This window comes from Plectropomus leopardus, chromosome 22 (assembly GCF_026936395.1).
Source record: "Plectropomus leopardus strain MGB_pleo_1.0 chromosome 22, ASM2693639v1, whole genome shotgun sequence".
Taxonomy (NCBI): domain Eukaryota; kingdom Metazoa; phylum Chordata; class Actinopteri; order Perciformes; family Serranidae; genus Plectropomus; species Plectropomus leopardus.
In genome coordinates, this window is record NC_142197.1 from 12,045,525 (window position 1) to 12,061,987 (window position 16,463).

Sequence of the window (16,463 nt, forward strand, 5' to 3'; positions counted from 1 at the left end):
TGTTTAGACATCATATATGAACATGCAACATATGCCGTTCACAGGCGAGAATCATCAGCCTCAGACAAAAACTTTTTATACACATTGAATGTTTTATTAAAAAAGAAGTTATAACAGTTTATTTTATACACAACTATTTATGAGGTTATAAGCCTATTAATAGAGAGCATTTGTCTTTTTGACAAGCATGCCCACTTCACAATGCAAAGAAAAAACAAGAGGAGGGCAAAGAGGGTGATAAAAATGAGACCAAGGATGGACTTTTCAAAACCAAAAAAAATAAACCTTTTGACTTTTTAACCCTCAAGTATCACACACTAGGTAACAAATACATAGTTTCTATTTTTTTATCTTAAAAAAACTGCCATTTTCCATGCTGTGTGTGCCTGCTAAATCCCCTGATGGCAGCAGTAGGCCGGCACGGGGCACAAATCCACACGAGCACAAGACAGAATGGGAGGTGTGCACCAAGCGAGCCTCGACCCCACACCAGAAGCATGCAAGTGCACAAGGAGACACAGTCAACACACGGAGGGGGAGGAGGTGATATTACAGGATCAGGGTGCTGGCTCTCTGCAGCTGTGCTGATAAAACGGAGGATGGGCCGCGGGCATCCTGTCTATGGAGTAAAGATAGTCCATTAACGGAGGCCCTTCATCCTTATTGTGTCCTGCGGGGTGTGGGGGAGTGTGACAGTGTGGGGCTATGGCTCTGGACTGGACCTTCTCTGCAGGTTTGCAGAATTTTGAGGCCCTGTCATAACATCTGGAGTTGCCGTTTAAGACTGTGGGTTGCAACGACAGTGTTATCTGTACACCTGTGGTCTGAGAGCAGAAGAGGAGGAGGGGAGAAAGCCAAAAGGAAATTAAATAAAAGCACAATAAACATGTTTTTCCATACTTGAAAAAAAAAAGATTTCAAGTTGCAATGGAAAGCATAATCATTCACTGGTTTGAGGACATTTTCTGTAGTTCTTGACTCGAGTTAAAGACAACCTGAAACACAAAGGCAGTAATTATCTCTCTTGACCTTGAATAAGTATTTGCAGAGAGTAAAAAAAAATAAGGGAGGCCACTGAAAATATCAGATGGTTGTCATGTTTACCAGAGCAACACCAGGCCACAGCTGAGTATATCATTAATTTATTGCCCAGCAGATGCAAATCATGCTGAAAACCAAACCTATGATTTTTACCCCAAAACAAAGTCTTGTTTTTAAAAAAGACAAAAAAAAGATATTAGTTCCCTGTTGCACCATTGCATCATTATGTGCTATTTTATTACAATTCTCAACTTGGATATACTGTATTTTCAGCATTCAAGTACAATACTGCACAAATGTAAAACAAGAATCTGAATTACTTAAAACAAAAAAACTCAAGATCAAGTTCTCATCAGTGATAATTTAGCTGAACCATAACTTACATCAGTGGTGCTTGATGACCAGGATTAAAAACAAAAAAAAGGAGGTCTCTTTAATGAATAAATAAACATTTATAGGCAGCTTGGGGAGACAGCACAAGCCAACGTGAGATCGGGTATCTGCACACAGGTTGCAGATTTGTTCTGTTTGAGTAAATGTGGATCATCATCACAAACTGAACACGTGTAAAACATTCACACAGCTTTATACTGCCTCGAACATGCTGAATGTCACAAAAGTTAGCTCTGCAACAGTTAAAATGGCTGCATCCTGCTGGAAGCTAACCCTGAGCTAACATTCAAATTTACAAAGGAGGATTTGGGCCACAACAAAGAAAAAAAAAAAGAGAATTAGAAAAGAGTAATTTTGAGAAAAAAGTTGTAATATCACAAGATTTAAGTTAGAATCCAATGAGCACAAGGTCATACTACATACAGTTTACTATGTCAGCAGACTTTCTGGCATTAACTTTCAAGCTTGTTCTTGTAATTTACAAATCCCTCAATATTACAACTCTTTTCTTAAAATAGTATGACTTTCTCATTAAACTACGGCTTCATTCTTGAATATTATGACGCTTTTTCCTAGAAATTACGACTAAATTCTAGTAATACACATTGAAGGAAAAAAGGAGTTAAATTTCAAGAAAAAAGTTGTAATATTACAAGAATAAAGTCGAAATTTAATGAGAATAAAGTTATACTATATCAGGAAAAATAGCCTAGTACACTATGCCTTCTCCCCTGTTGGGATTTTGTCGGTCTTTATGCAAAGTCACCTGATTCTCTGGCATTTTTTTTGCAAGTTTCTTCTATATCATAAGTTTAAGACAGTAATCATGTAATATTCTGTTTTCTTCCCGTAAAATTACAACTTGTTTTTAAATTGAAAAATATGACTTGAATCTCGAAAATAATGTCTTTTTATCTTATCTATTACGTCATTATTCTCGTAATATTAGGGCTTCATCGAAGAGAAAAAAAATTACAAATAAAGTTGTAATATTTTGAGATGTAAGTTTTACTTCAATTAGAATAAAAAGATTTTTTTGTTCTTGAACGTCCCCCTAATCCTCCTTTGTACAAAAACCTCCTTGGGCTGAATAATAGAATTTATTAGCCCGATATTATCCAAGGATAAATACTGGAAATTAAAAACAAATTAAGGTTCTGTTCTAAATTGCCATTCAAATGAGCTGATAATGACAAGCAAAGAATTGTGTTTTAAATCATGTTTTGTGGAGGAAATCCAATCTTTCGTAAAGGGCTGAACCACACTTTAGATTTCTGTACAGTTAGATCTATCAGGCTCACTACAGGTCAAACTTCTCCCTAGTTTGAAATCACTCATCTGTACAACTCTGAATCTGCGAGAAGACGACAAGCAGGCAAATCTATGGAGTATCTTACATTTAACCACACAACAGACACTAACTAAAAAAATCAGATGAGCAATGAATGCTTTACCAGGCAAGTTTACCAAACTAGCTAACTCTATCTGTATTACAGTCATATAGCATATGTTGTTTAATTGAAGTCAACACCAGGCAAAAAACTAGCTATCCTGTCAAAAACACAGTTCAACAAATATTAGCATGATTTCCATCCTTCCAACACGACCCGGGTGAAAATGTTCATCACTATGCGAGATACGACCAAACTGTATTTCAAACCTGAGCCAGAGAAGTCTAACAATCCTACATCAGCTCAAACAAACCCAATGCAACTCAGCCCTGGGCCGCTTATCTGCAACATTTAGATGTCGCACATTTGCAGAAAGAGGAGGATAAAAGTTCCATGAGCAAAAATAATGTGCTTTTCTATTCACTTTTGACTTTCATGGCTTTTTGGAAACATGGTTTTCGGGGGACTTCTTCGTACGGTCACCATTGCTTTTGTGATGAGGCACAGAAGAGGGAGTTGAGATCAGAAGGGGCAAAAAGAAGGTGACCTCCCGAGTTTCAGCTCAGGAATCCACAATCTGTCACAAAGCAACCAGTGATTCTTACTGCAATCTATGAAGTGAATACATTTCAAGGTTTTCTAGGTAGTTTGACTGCCGCGTTTGCCTCGACGAGTAACACTCGCTCAGTGCTTTTGGGTTTGACACTGAGTTTTTCATGAGGCTACAGAGAGGTGTCTTATCACTGTACAAGGTAGATGCTGTACACAAAAATAAAAATAAACAAAATCCAAATGTGTTGACCCCCCCATCGGGCAAAAAAAAAAGAAAAAAAAAAGTACAGGAAATAAAAGAAAGAAAAAAACAGCCAAAGGTCAAAGTTGCGATTGCATTTCTTTCCATGGATTTACATTTTAACCCGCCACATAGAATCAACGAGTAACATCAGAGAATTTCTTTTTAGGTAAGAAGTCAAATCTGTACAGATCAAATTAATTCCCCTCAAAGAAAATTGGGCTACATTGAGTTCTTATTTTGTAATCTTTTTCAAAATAGTGATCCAAATAGAGTGCGGGAGTCCAGTTGATGCAGTCGGGATACAAACCACAGGTTGGACCAATATGAAGGGCATGCATGGGAGCAAACTCCAGGTAACAGTGGAATGTGAGGAGGACCGATACGACACAAACTGGAATCTTCTATAAAATCACTTTATTTTTACTCTGATCCACTCTTTAACCATATGACCATTTTCTGTCGTTGTTTAAACTACATTTTAAATGAATTCTGGTGCTGATCCTCTAAATTTACCAGAATAGGCGATTCTTTCTCCACCTGAAAAGTTGATCTTGACCAATAACACTAATAGAAATTTGCTTTTAAAGCAGGTGACTGAGAGCCAGTGGCGTCCTGCACACTGAGAATGTTTGGTGCAGAAAACTAGTACAAACTGCATGAAAAATTATGGCTAGATGGTTAAAGGGTAGCTCCGTCTATTTTCAGTTCCCATCATACCAAATGAGTCTGACCAGGATCTCCACAAACGCCACTTTAGTCCTCACTGCCTTCATGCACATTCTTTTTATGCAGCTAGCTCCACAAATCAACTCCAAATAACCTAACGCATCTTTGTCACCACATCGTCACTCGCCCTGTAACAAGACATGTCTAATCAATTTGTTTTCCAAGATCTGACCTTGTTAAGCCTTTATTTTGCGCCGCACAGGGACACAGGCAGCTGCAATGAAGAGTAACAAAAAAGTTAAGTAACATGCCAAGGAAGCAACTGAACTGAACATCAAAGAAATGCATATTTTTTACTAAACTGTCTCAATAAATAGTTGAAAAACACGCTTAGGAAGCATTCAAGGTTGATTTATGAGTGTATAATGGCACTACACTTTTTGTACTTTTATAGAAGGTGTGCTGTGTCACCTTGTGTGCGCTTGTGTGCCTAAAAAACACTAATAATATTGTAGAGCTGTGCACCCAGGCAAGTAAGACCTAAGCAGCTCTGTTGTGGAGAAAAAAAACAAACGTTGGTCAGAATCAATTAGCACTGTGGAAAAACAAAGGAAATCAAGATTCTGGTCAAACTGCAAAGTTATATTTTCAAATTTGAGGAAAAAAAATGAGATGTCCATTGGGAGATTTCCTGCCTACATGACACACCTTAAAAATGCGGAGATGAGGAGGGGGGAGCGCGAGAGCAATCGCGACATCTGAGCAGGGGAGAAACAGCTACAGAACGGGAGGGGTGTCTGTCAAACACACCAAAGGCTAGATATCCATAAAAATCCTTGTTTAGTAGTAATAATAATAATAATAATAATAAAAAAATCAACTTGTTTAAATATGAATATTATAAGTCTGCTTTCTCATGGTTAGGAAATCAAATATAGTCTCTGTGGGGGTTAAAGGAGGAGGCGGGATGGGGGAGCCCTCCTATCACTACAACTCCATGTCCTGGGCCTCATCTTCTGAGAAATCCGACATGGAGCTTTCGGATGAAGAGTCGCCTGCTCCCTCTTCCTGCTCCTTCAGAGCCTCCTCTGTTGCATATTTCTGGATGTACTCTGTGGAGGGAAGAAGAGAAGAGAAAAGAGAGAAACGGAGCATAGTCAGAGCCAAAACTCGTTGAGAATAGTGATCAGAATTACTTAGATTATGTCACGTGATAAATTTGGGGGAAAGGGCTTTTTTTCCAGATGTGCAATAAAGTAAGGGTGTTTTGACGACTGCATTGTGGAGATTGGTCTAACCCTGGAGCTTTTATGTTTACTTGTGTTCTAATCTCCCACACATATTCATAGACACAATTTCAAAGCTTTTCCGTGACTTTTCAAGGAGCCATAATAAAATAATTTTGCCCAACTTGCCTGGCATTTTTTAATCACATCAGATTCTATTAAAAAATAATTTCAGCAAGCGGGCATAAATGAAGGAAGAGACTGGATATGGGGAGAAAATAAAGAAACATTCGTGATAAACAAAATGTTCTCACACATTGATGCATGTTAGAGCTATGTTACGTCAGCAGTGGCAGAAACTGAATGTGCCATTGTGATACAATAGATGGAGGGTTATCCACGTAAAATTACTGTAACAATTTCATTACACACAACAAAATTACAAAACCTTCCGTCCGTTTTCCGTTTTCCATGACTGTGGGAACCCTTTGTGTTTCATTTGTGTTCACAGCATTTACACTGGAGGTTGGGTTTTTGGATAAAATCAGCTTTAATAGCCTGCTGCACATTGCCTGTGTGTCTACTTCGGTTACAAAAGAGCCTTCGCTCTCTATTCACATCAGTCCACACAGGGACAGGCTGTGTTAAAGACCTCAGCCTTCCTACTGGATCTTTGGAAGTACTTTTGGCTGTTGTCACAGTTCAGGAGGATTATGGCACGCCTCCTCCTGAACTGTCTTGATCTGCGCCTTTGGCAACTTCAGTGCATCAACACATTATTTTCCAGCCACAGCTGTGCGTCTTTTTTTAATTGTATTGTTTGTCCAAAGTGCCAAACGCAAAGTACGTAATAAATAATGACAACCTGTGTAGCTGTCCCTCAGTTGTGAAACTGAAAAGTGCTGCATAAGGAGACTGATCTTTGTTTATTTTTTGTTTACTTCCAGGAGTTTTCCCACATGAAATTCTGACAATTTAAAGAGCCGTCTCCTTGCGCATGCACAGTTTCAGTCTGCTTGTAATGAAAACCCTTTAAGAATCTAAAGGATCTGGGATCTATGCCCATCAGATTTTGATTCGTTTGAACCTTTGATTTTCTGCTTGTACTCCTCTGGCCGGTGAAGGTACATGGCAGCTGCATCTCCATTCAGGGGGTCGATGGGGTTTGGGTAAGCCAGCAGCTGGGGCAGGAACGACTCAAAGATATTGGTCAGGTCTGCGGGAGAAAAGCAACAGATTAACACTTTGGCAACTGAGTGAATTAAGTGACAAGACAATTAAATAATCTGTTCATTTAATGGCAGTTACTGTCACAGGGTGTCTACATGTATCAGACAATTAAATGAATGTTGTTGAAGACCTTTTAAATATAATTCAACCAAATTAAAGACTAATTTGGACAAATCATATTTTTCTTATTCAAGCATCGTAGGTAAGTGTAAAGGTAGGAATGCTGTCCTTAGCAGATTTTTATGTAGGAATAATATTATATCATTATAGTGAGTTAGGTTAATCAACATTTTGCCAGCAGGTCAGTGCAAGTAAAATAGGGTTCAGCAGCTGAAAGACTTGCAACATCTGAAATGTGGACTTTTACGCCGAAAAGCTTGACACACTGACAAAAAGAAATTGAAAGATGGCAATTAAATATGTTTGTGGCAATTAAGACCTCTCAAATTCGAATGTAAGACTATTTAGTGACTTTTTAGGCCCAATATTTATAAAAGAAATGTAAGATTTTTTAAGGACCTGCACACAGGCATCTCTGAAATCCCACCATTAATCTGAAGGAACCTGATGGAGAAACGCTCACCCAGTATTCTGCCCATTATATGTCTGATATAAAACTACTGCTGCTTTGTCACAAGAAAGCTTGTAATCAATGTACACAATGACGGCTATACAAAAAAGATCAAAGATGGAAGATGTATATGCTAGCAACAAGACCACAAATGTAAAATCCTCCCCCTGACAGCCTCACAGAAGCTACAACAACACTAATCCCTTTCACTAGCTCTCTGCTAGCAGGCCTCAGCTTTCTCTCCGAGCTGAGGCCTAGCAGAAAAACCTGCAGTCCTGCTCTCATCTCCTAGGTGTCACTGTTCAGTCCATTCAAGTTGGGAAAAACAAATATTTACTTAGGGTCTATCTATTCAGAATGATCCTGTTTAGGTGATTTAATCAGCTGCTTTTGTTCCCTCTTGCTTTGTCGAGAATCCTCACAGCCGAGGCTCTGTTGATTGGTCTATTCTCTCCGTGTTTGTCCAGTCTGATTTTCTGTTTTCCAAACAACAAAATCTGCAGCGTTACATGTGGGAACAAACAACACAAATGAGATACTCGCCGAGGTTTGGCTTGATTCTAGAGAACAAAACAGGCAAAGCTTCGTCACTTGACACTTTCAAGCAAATCTTTTTCTCTTCATAACAAAACACTAGGATCAGAATTCATCCTAAAGCTGCTTAAATACCATTTAGGGAGGTAACATTTGAGTGATATCAGGATCACTGGTGAAAATAAATAGGGAGGGATGCTGGAACATCTGCTAGGGATATTACTGTAAAGTCATTTATATTGCTCAACAGCAATGTTAGCCCTGTGAAGGGTCTGTAATGAGAAATTAACGGGGAAATGGGGAGAAGGGCACAGGGACACACAGTGACAGCGAGAGGAGCAACTGGGTGACAAACAATATGTACAATCATGTGAGCGTGTCGCTGTCTCTCACAGCTGACGGACAGTAAATCATTCCTGTCGAAGGTGAATGTCTCCTGACCTTGCTGGGTGACGGTATTACCTCGTTAGTGTTCACTTCTCCCCTCACTAAGTAGATTAGGGGCCAATTGTGCACCACTGCCTAATGTGGCCATGCTTGCCAGCGAGGGGTGGGTGCGCTGCAGTCACCTTTTTGGTGTCGATGGCACTGTGTCAAGTTCTTCGCACATAATCACACAGACCCCAGTGGGGGAAACTTAATATGGACACGTACGCAGTTGGGCCACTCACCATAAAGGGCTGTCCATGTCTGGTTGATGACATCTAAGCACACTGTCCCTGACCTGGGACATGGAGAAGAAAACTGAGTTAGAAGAGCCAAAGGGAGGGGAGAGATGATCTGTGCGTCATGCGTGGCCCAGATCAGCGGCTGGATCCCCTCAAGTCTGCTTTTCCTCACCAAGTATGTCAACAAGTCAGTTAGGCTGTTTTTTTTTTTGTTTTGTAAAAGCAGCTGATTACAGGAGTGATGTGTCCCTTGCAGCCCTTAAAACTTATGTGAAAGTCAATTGTTTTAAAGAGAATTCAAGTGATTCTTGTCATGTGGAACATCATGTGACCGCGTCACATATATTTACAGTTTACCTCATACCTTATTTAACCTGTTGTCCATTGTGTGTTGTATTGAAATGTATATACTTGTACTGTAAACATGGAACTTGTCCCAGTTTACCTCTGGTATTTATACCTTGTCTTTTCATGGTGATGAATGAATGCACCTGTATTTTTTCGTGAGAAAGGTTTTATTGATATTAGACTATCCTATTTGGGGAGGAGGCACAGGTTCAGCCAGTCCATCAGGTCCTCCTAGAGATCAACCTTCACAGACCATGTTCGTCAGAGAATCTGGCCTCTCAGCGGTGGATTACAGGGCGGACCGGAAAACATCGAGCTTGGCCAGGTTCAATATTTGTGTCATTTGCTGCTGAAAGTTTAGTTCACAACATAAGCTTATTATCATTATTATTATTATGATGATGATGATGATGATGATGATGATTATTATTATTATTATTATTATTATTATTATTATTATTATTATTATTATTATTATTAAATATCATTATTATTACTATTTTAAGGCCTTCAAGCATGAAAAGAAATACAGAAAACTTTGAAAATACTGACGATTTCAACTTATATGAGAGGCCAGCAACATGATATGGCAACAAATGTCATTAGATAAGCTTTAATACCAATAATCCACTTAATTCTGACACTTAGAAAAACAGGACTAAAATCAACTTACGCTTCGTCAATGTTGGGATGAAAAATCTTGTTCATGAATCCTGAAAACGCAAGGAAGAAAAAAAGAAAAGTTTGAATAAAAAGTGAGTTGAACCTCCCAAAAAAGTGATCTTACAATCCTTCACGCGGTAGCAGCACTCCTACCTATTGATGGCGATTTGAAAGGATATTTGTCAGGAAGATCTACTCGCACCTTCCACACGCCTCCCTCGTACGGTGCTGTATGTGAGGAGGGGACACAAAAAAATAAGACTGTGGAGAGACTTTCATTCCACTGAACATCATATTTCATCCTTTTATGCATTCCGATGAATATAGACACTGTGGGGTTATATCAATTTTCTACACTCCTTTCTCCGCTCTCAGAAACACAACAGAGAGAGGGCCGTTTGAGAAATGAGCTACACACATTCCACTTCCCTTTGCCGTTTTCTTTTATCTTATGCAGTTATGTATTTCAGCCCAGGGGAATTCTTTACTTCCAAATCACTTCATATAATACACTGACATCAAAGAGGGAGAGAATGAGATTGTGTGTGTGTGTGTGTGTGTGTGTGTGTGTGTGTGTGTGTGTGTGTGTGTGTGTGTGTGGTGCTCTCCCCCGTGTGTAACAGGACCCTTATGTGCGGCGCTGAAACTGAACAGCACGTCGAAGGCTGAAAACACACTTGTTGAGAATGAGTGGTGGTGGGCACGTGCATGCACACGCATGTGGGCAGACAACAGTGCCGTTTTATTTGTCATGGTTACGAGGCATCATAAACAGGGTCAAAAATCCACTTCCTCTCTCTACTGATGCATAAGTGCTGGTGGTTTTTTTAGTGTGACAGATGTTGTGAGCAGCGCACGAAAGAAGTATTTCCTGCTGATGAGGCCACTCTCCTCATCCAAATTCCCCTCAAGCCTGGCTCCTCTGTTCTACGCTCTGTGGCCTCAGGCCTGGTTTCAATCTGTTTTACGTTCCTGGCCTGCTGTGACAAACCTCTCTTTACACCACAAACTGGCAGTATGTGGTGACATGGGATGGCAGCCACTGGACTAATATTATCACACCACCTCAGCATTTAGTGAAATATGGTGGGTAATTTGCAGCGGAAATTTTATGGGCATGGCATATTCACATGGGACTAAGATCACAGACGACCTCCACAATAATTACAAATTACCACAGGTCCCCAGGTGGTACTAGCCCCATGTTTATAAGGCTTAAGTTATGCTTTATGGCTGTAAAATGTCTGAGTAACAAGACTGTGTAAATGTTTGCTTTGACATTGTTTGACTTACATGCACGGAGGTGTATAATATTTGTTCTTTCGCTCTCATAATGGTCTTGCACTTATTTGCTATGCTTGTAGCGTTGTGTAAGCCCATGAGGCCTGGGCACATTTTGCTGCATGACACTATGACAAATAAATCTGTGTTCCACACAGGAGAATGACTGATTCCTGTGCTGGCTGACCTCAGGATAGCATTCATTATCACCTCATGCTCTGTTTAGAGTTTAAGTAAACATCAGATGTGGTCAGATTATCAGTTTCACAGCAATGTGATTGTGGACATATAAACAGTTTGATTTATGTTACATGTTTCATAAGTACGACAGAGTTTTTTTCAGAGGGAAAAAAATGTAGAGACTTTGGGAATAAAGTCATAATTTTATGAGAATAAACTTGTAATATTACAAGAATAAAGTCATAATTTTATGAAAAAAATGGAAAAAAAAAATTCTCATAAAATTATGACTTTTTTTCTTGTAAAATTACAACTTTTTGTCGTAATATTACAAGTTTATTCTCATAAAATTACGGCTTTTTTCTCATAAAAGTATGACTTTATTCTTGTAATATTATGATTTTAATATTTCCACTTTATTCTTGAAATTACAATTTTATTCTTGTAATATTTTGACTTTTTTTCTCAAAATCTAAGTTTCTTTTTGTCTTTAACATGGCCCTAATCCTCCATCATACATAAGAGAGGAGGCATTAACGCGAGTGTTTCAAGAACCCAAATTTAGGACACACAAATAAATGTTCCTTAATCTGTTTCATATTTCTTGGAATCCACATGAAAATACACTCTAAATACTACAGCCACTTTCTGGAGCACATTAATTAGCCAGAGTGTGGATTCAGAAGAGAATTAGGAAACTTGTTTAAAGTGTCAGGACAAAAAAAAAAAGTGTTAAATCAGAAAAGAGAGCACTTACTTCCTTGTGGTCCGAAAAACTTCACTACAAATTCATTGAGTCCACTGAGGATGGTGACTTCATGTTTGCTCTCGATGCTGTAAAAGCTGTTAAGGACAACATTTTCATGTGGCTGCATACACAAAAACAAACACAACCGGAGGGACTACAATAATGAACCATTCTTGAATAATATTCAGGATCACTAACAATTTGGCCTCTCTGAAATGGTAATTCAGCTGCAGTTGTTTGCAGTATAACACATCATCACATACTCTGTTGCAGGGGAGACAAAGACACGAGCAGAGTCTGACCTTTTTCCTCTCCCCTAACCAACATCATTCTCTCATATCATACAGAGTTATGAAAACTAAAGAGAGAATTGATAGCTTTAGACAGATAATGAAAACAAATCAATGCGGGAAAATTACACTTGGATTCTGTTCTGACCCCGAGTCCTGAAGCCTCACTTTCAATGACAATCGATAGCTTCACGCCAATTTGTTATCCTGCACGTTGAAGTAATATCCTCAGACTAGAGTATGCAGGGCCACTGAATCCCAAAAAAAAAAATAATGCACACTCACATCAGCCAGCAGATTGTATTATCCGTGCCTCAGAGCTGTGCTCGGCCTCCTCCACCTGTCACTCCCTTATAACTGCCGTGGACAAAAAACACAAGTCCCCTCCGAGAAATGCAGTCCATCTCCTCACAAAGAGAGCCAGAGATTAAGTTCATGTTACCACCTAAATTACTGCAGAATCCAATGTTTCTCGCTTTGTTAGCCCCATCTCTACCATAGACTGTTTAAAAGTAATTAACGTAGCTACTTTGATGTGACCCACTGGTTTTGAAGATTCAAGGTTGGTATTTTGGGTAGGGGTCGACCAACAGATTCTAAGTACTTTAGTTTCACATTTATGAAATATCCAAAAATGACCACTTTAAAAGTGCTGCCTAACCAAATTAATTGAACAGCGCATGGTTTTAATAGGTTTTGTGGTTTGGGGTCGGGCTGTGCATCTTGTGTTGACAGGTCAGGTTACAGAACTAACTGGTTATATGTGAGGGTGGCAGGGTGGGTGCAATAATGCATGTTGCAGCTCCTGTTCAGGAGCAGGTCTTTGAAATTCAGATCAATGCAGGACACTGATCTATACTAAGGCAGAAGCTCTCAAACTGCGTTAAAATATCACCCTCCCCACGTAGCAAACTGCAGATAACGTAGATTCTGTAAACATTTGGGTGTACAGATGCTTAGAGGACAACTACAGTGTGAGAGATTAATAGTAACACCAGATTTGCTCATGTTTTACATTCAAATAAGATGCAAGAATCTTGGTACTGACAAAAAAGTTAAGAAAAAAGGTTTAACTTATGATTGTGACTACGTTTCTGTTTTAATGTTATTCAACTCTGAACCTATTATAAGGCTGAAGTTTAGGAAACCTGTATTTACCCACATCATCTACCACAGGAGAAGTTTATACTCTAGTTACAGGCATATTTACAATAATAACAATCCCTTAAGAATGATTTTATTCAGTGTATTATTTGGCAAATCCAGCATCACAGCTATGAGCATATAATGTTGGCTCGCTGTGATTATATTTGATCTCCACTCAAACACAAAATCATCACAGGGAAATTATTTCCCTTTCATGTGAGCACAGGGAAGCAGCACAGGAAATCAAATTGAAGCAGAAAGAGACTTAAAGAGAAAATAAACAAGAGGAAAATAGAGGGAGGGAAATTATCACAAAATGAAAGACTGGCAGAACACATTAGAGACAGGAGGTGCAGGACATGGGCTAAAACTCTTATTTTCCATGCTACACGTTAGCAGCTGGCTTGTCAATCCTGATTGAGTGCGAATCCCATTAGCAGAAGCACTGACCCCCCAAAGGGTTAAATCATACTGGAGGTTATTTTAAGCTCTCGTTGAGTCTGCAAAGAGCAGACTGAATCAGTGGCTTCTGCAAGGAAATGTGTCATTGTCAGACAGAAGAGGAAGCTCTCTGTTCAGACGCGTGTTGGAGTTGAAGAGACATTCGGAGGCTCTTTGATGTAATGTCCGAAGCAGAACAAATAACTGAAAACACCAGGAGGACAATAAGTATCTGAAGCATGCTAACAAAATAGACAATTAGTCATATGCAAGAGGGAGACTCCAATCAGACACATCCAACTACATGCATTATGTTAACATTCTGCAGCTTATTACATTCTGTCCTTCATGTAAGGGCATCTAATGCACCTAACAGTTATAGTAGTGACTTTACTGGTGTGTGAGTGAATGTGTGTATGGACACAGGAGAGAGGGAAGCAACACCGAGGAGGGGGGATGGTATGGACTGTGTATGTTATTATGGAGGAAGGCAGTGAGGCATGATGGGGGATAAGCTATTAATGGGGTTGAATCAACACTGATTATGCTGCAGGCTAATTGACATTGGCCAAACTGACTAAGAAGCCAGAGATAACCTGTTCTACCTGTGCACAATGACATTATTTCCTTACCCCTTAAGAGATTTGGTTGATGTTTTAGAGTATGTGTTTGCAGGATACTTTACAGCATGAGTTCACAGCAAAATCACAAGCATGCAGTAATGCAAAGGTCGGGGTCCTCATGATCTGTAAATATTCGTGTAGCCATAGTGAGATCATGTGAGCGAAGGAGGAGGTAGGGAAAGGGAGTAGCTCAAATTGCACCGACTGACTTCTCACATACTGTTACACTCGCATGATATGTGAACACAAGTTAAACACAAAACTAGAATCTGAAGTTGATGATGTAACAATCAAACTGACCTTTGACCCTTTGGTTATAAAATATGATCACTTGATTATGAAATCCGATTAGAAGCTTGTATGAAATATTTTATACGTAGCATGTGAATTCTTGAGTTATGGCCAAAAACATGTTTTATGAGGTCACAGTGACCTTTGACCACCAAATCCAAATCAGTTCATTTTTAAGTCCAAGAGGATGTTTGTACCAAATTTGAGGAAACTCACTCATGGCCTTCTTGAGACTTTGCATTCAAAAGAATGAGACATATGCATAGTCACAGTGACCCTGACCTTTGCCCACCATAATCTAATCAGTTTACTGTTAAGTCTGAGTGGATGTTTGTGTCAAATTTTTAAAAAAATCCCTTGAGTTGTTCTCGAGATATCAAGTTCACAAGAACTGGACAGACAGACATCCCGAAAACATAATGCCTTCACGTTGGCTTGAAGCATTAATATCACTTGTAAGCTCTAAATACAGCCAATACTCACAATTACAAGTCATTCTCTAACTGCAAGGTTGACCGTTGCTCCTCCATTCAACATGTCGAGTGTCCTTGGGCAAGATACTAAACCCCACATTGCTCCTTATTGCTGTTTTAAGTGCGTGTGAATGGTTGAGCAGCAGGTGGCACCTTGCACAGTAGCCTTGTCCACCAGTACATGAATGTGTGCGTAAATGGGTGAATGTGACTCGTCATGCGAAAGAGTGGTCAAAATATGGCTAGAAAAGATGATTTAATTTACCAAATGACCACGTTCAGTTTCAACCTTACATCTATTCCTGTCATCACAAATACAATCACCTACCAACACCAACCTCCTTACAAACCCCCTCTGTTATTAATATTAATAAGAGTGTGGTTTTGTTGATTTTCTTGGATGAAAAACCTTAGCAGCAACATGCACACACATCACCCCCAATCTTTATCTTATGGAACAATCTCTGGCGTTTACCTTCTCTTCTCATCCGTATCTTCAGAAAGGCCAATCCCAAAACTATAAATTCAGCCTGACAGGACTCTGGCCATCTGCCATGCCATCATGAGCCAACAGTCTAATCTACCAGTCTTGTGTTTAATACCGGGAGACCAAAACTTCCAAGCACTCACCCCCTCAAACCACTGAAACAACAACAAATCACTTTCAACAGCAGCTCCCTCCCCTCATGAGGGAGTTTGGCATTTCTCTTAAAACAGAAGGGAGTTCCTGGTAGAGCCTGTAAATTCTATAGAGTTTGATGGAGTGAAAGATGCATTGAGAGTGTAGCTGACGAACAGGCGCTCAGCCGGTCGAACAGGGAGAAAAAGATTTTCACAAAACCGGGCGGGCAGGACTTTCAGTATATACCAATTAAGTATGCTGCATTGTCTTTTTGTTTGGGGTTTTGAAACAAAGATGACACATTGCATTTCAACATGAGGGCAAATTGGTTTCATCCAAACAGCTGACAAGAAAGCAAGACAGAAACGCGGTTGTGCAGTGTGATTAAATTAACATCAATCAAATATTTCTATTTGAGACATTAAAATATTTTATGTAAGCGCTGCAGGGTCTAAATTCTAGTCAAGTGAAGTCAAACAAACCCAGTAACAATGACCTTTTCACCCCTTGTAACAGCTGGTATATGCTGGTATTTACTACTATAACGGCTTTTTTTCTGGCATGTGAACATCCCATATCAATTATAGTGTGGTTTCGAAAAATCAAATCCAAAGTATCTGTCACTAACTAACAAAATAAATGTCTTCTATTCAGTACATTAATGGACATTTAACCTCGCCCACTCCCCCTTGGACACTGGTGTCCTCAGCCGACTTTACTGTCTTTCAGCTGCTGTAGCAGGCTGTTCTAGAGCTAGAGTGAATAGGTTGCTGGTATCATATGCAACACGAAGGCCTGGAGAATCCACTGGCTCGCTTGCTGGAAAGGGGGTTCAATAAAG

At 39.5% G+C, this 16,463-nt stretch overlaps 1 protein-coding gene across 1 annotated transcript in view; it reads right to left on the bottom strand.

Annotated features, from left to right (window-relative positions):
- Window positions 1-72: 72 nt before the first annotated feature.
- Window positions 73-16,463, bottom strand: part of ube2h (ubiquitin-conjugating enzyme E2H (UBC8 homolog, yeast)) — a 32,809-nt gene continuing 16,418 nt past the window's right edge. The window contains exons 2-7 of the mRNA XM_042511155.2: window positions 11,746-11,822; window positions 9,681-9,755; window positions 9,538-9,577; window positions 8,520-8,572; window positions 6,601-6,729; window positions 73-5,399 (exon numbers count right to left, since the gene is read on the bottom strand). Coding sequence (XP_042367089.1) covers window positions 5,275-5,399; window positions 6,601-6,729; window positions 8,520-8,572; window positions 9,538-9,577; window positions 9,681-9,755; window positions 11,746-11,822 — 499 coding nt within the window. The 3' untranslated portion in view covers window positions 73-5,274. The remainder of the gene's footprint in view (window positions 5,400-6,600; window positions 6,730-8,519; window positions 8,573-9,537; window positions 9,578-9,680; window positions 9,756-11,745; window positions 11,823-16,463) is intronic.